This window comes from Mus pahari, chromosome 20 (genome assembly GCF_900095145.1).
Source record: "Mus pahari chromosome 20, PAHARI_EIJ_v1.1, whole genome shotgun sequence".
NCBI classification, from domain to species: domain Eukaryota; kingdom Metazoa; phylum Chordata; class Mammalia; order Rodentia; family Muridae; genus Mus; species Mus pahari.
The window spans coordinates 2231467-2232783 of NC_034609.1; the positions used below are offsets into that span (position 1 = coordinate 2231467).

General features: G+C 37.1%; 1 protein-coding gene across 1 annotated transcript in view; it reads right to left on the minus strand.

Annotated features, from left to right (window-relative positions):
• Positions 1 to 1317, minus strand: part of LOC110337765 (transmembrane protein 184C) — an 8860-nt gene that overhangs the window by 3133 nt on the left and 4410 nt on the right. Inside the window, 2 exon segments of the mRNA XM_021220814.2 lie at positions 203 to 239; positions 323 to 453. Of these exon segments, the coding sequence (XP_021076473.1) occupies positions 203 to 239; positions 323 to 453 (168 nt within the window).

The following is a 1317-nucleotide window of genomic DNA, read 5'->3' on the forward strand; positions in this document are numbered from 1 at the left end:
CAGCCAGGGCTATACAGAACCCTGTTTTGAAAACACAAAACAAAACAAAAATAAACAAAAAAAATGTGAAATAAAATAGTGAAAAAATCATTATCAATCTCTCTTTGCCAATATTGTGTGCATATTACCTTACTCGGCATTCTCTGGAAGGCACAGTTAAATGTCATAAAATTCTTAATGAAATATAATAAAATATACATACACTATCCATACTGTATATTGGGACCATCCATAGGATCCTATAGAAAGTAAAACATAAAAAAATTAATGTTCAAGAATTAAGTCAGTCACATCAGTAATAGCAAATATATTAAGAGCTGACCTTATTATGGGCTTTTGAAGTTCAGGTTGAGTGTAATGCACCAGATGTTGAAGGATCCCCCATATTGACACTGGTATGGTTAGCAGAAGAAATATTCCAGCTACAAACCAAGCTTTTGTGTGTATTCCAACCTTAAGACACAAAACAAACAAAAAAACCAAACCCACATTTGTTTACATTTTGATAATAAAAGTATAAAGATCAATATTTGTATTTCTTAAATTTTCATTTGATGAATACTGTTTTGTTATTTCCCAAATAATTAGTAACATTTTCTTTAAAAAAAAAAAAAGATTTACTTTTAAACAATTATATGTATATATGCATGTGTGAGTGTGGGCATCTGCTGACGTCAGAAGTGAGTACTAGATTCCTTGGAGGCAGAGGCAGAAGGTGCTGTGGGCTCCGGGACAGCTAGAACTGCATATTGAGACCCCATCGCACAAAAGAACCCTCCTCAGACAGACAGACAGACAGACACACACATCTCCCTGAGTTCTTTGCCCACTCCTAGCTTTTCCTTTACTATTGATTCTCGCTTGCTGTTATGCGTGAAGGCCTGAGTGATGACCATGCACGAAGCCCAAGTGTCCGCAGAGTACCATTAGGAAGGAAGTTTCCTGTCTCTCTAACAGGCATGAGCCCTTAGCACAGTGTCACTCGGGGACTTGCCTCTGCCTCAGAGTTCTCATCGGTATAAAGGGACAATTTTCTATATTCTAAGAGGATTAAATAGCTTTGTAGTTACATAAAAAACTAAAGCTATCTTGGGGATATGCTCTAGCTAATGACTAACTTTAAAAATAAAGCATGCAACTTTATTTTATCCAAAGCTTCCCTCACTCTCGCCCTCTCTGCCTATGTCCTCTCAGTCTCCTTCAGAGTCAGAACTCTTCAAAACTCATTTATTCTCCTGATTCTATGTTTCTACCACACATTCCTACTTAAACAATTCAGGTCTGGCTTTGTCCCTTCCAAGTGCAGTGGGATCACTG